General features: G+C 55.4%; 1 protein-coding gene across 1 annotated transcript in view; it reads right to left on the bottom strand.

Annotated features, from left to right (window-relative positions):
* Nucleotides 1-100: 100 nt before the first annotated feature.
* Nucleotides 101-829, bottom strand: part of LOC121340719 (E3 ubiquitin-protein ligase RNF31-like) — a gene marked incomplete at its 3' end in the record, with an annotated part of 13,395 nt that continues 12,666 nt past the window's right edge. Inside the window, exon 7 of the mRNA XM_041413653.1 lies at nt 101-353. Coding sequence (XP_041269587.1) covers nt 101-353 — 253 coding nt within the window. The remainder of the gene's footprint in view (nt 354-829) is intronic.

Below are 829 nucleotides of genomic sequence, written 5' to 3'. Positions count from 1 at the left end.
TATAAACCAGTACAAACCAGTAACCTCCCACTAATGGATTTCTATGCTGGAGTTGCCCCCAGTGGTCACTGAGGGAATTGCAACCAATAAAACACCAAACCAGTATAAACCAGTTCACCCCAGTTCATCCCAGTAAGCAGATCCCAGCCCCCCCAGTGCAGCCGGAAGCACTCGGGGCACACGGGCTCCAGCGTGGACCAGTACCAGAGGCGCTGGGCGTCGTCGCGCAGGTCGGGCCGGCCACAGCTGGGGCAGCCCAGGGCGCCCACCCCCCTCTCCCTCAGCCCCACCGTGAAGTGCAGCCGGAAGCACTCGGGGCACAGGGGGCACGAGCAGCCCGGCAGCCACTGCATCTGCACCAGTATAAACCAGTAAGAACCAGTATGGAACTGGTTTGGTACCAGTTTGATCGCAGCTCCATTGGGGGTAATGGTGGTGCTGCCCCCAGTGGTCACTGAGGGAACTGCAGCCATTAAAAACACAAAACCAGTATGAACCAGTAGCTCCCAGTTCATCCCAGTAAGGCCCCAGTAAGCCTCCAGATAGCCCCAGTACCCACAAACCAGTACAAACCAGTATAAACCAGTACAAACCAGTAAGCTCCCACTAATGGGTTTCTATGGTGGTGCTGCCCCCAGTGGCCCCAAACCCCCTCCCACTCCATCCCAGTTCATCCCAGTAAGCCTCCAATGAGCCCCCAGTTAGTCCTAGTACCCACAAACCAGTACAAACCAGTATAAACCAGTATAATCCATAAAGAGATTTCTATGGTGGTGCTGCCCCCAGTGGTCACTGAGGGAACTGCAGCCATTAAAGCACCAAACCAGTA

This window comes from Onychostruthus taczanowskii, unplaced genomic scaffold (genome assembly GCF_017590055.1).
Source record: "Onychostruthus taczanowskii isolate IOZ18803 unplaced genomic scaffold, ASM1759005v1 scaffold421, whole genome shotgun sequence".
NCBI lineage: Eukaryota > Metazoa > Chordata > Aves > Passeriformes > Passeridae > Onychostruthus > Onychostruthus taczanowskii.
The sequence above is the reverse complement of the archived record's forward strand: the minus strand, read 5'-3'. Positions and strand labels throughout refer to the sequence as shown.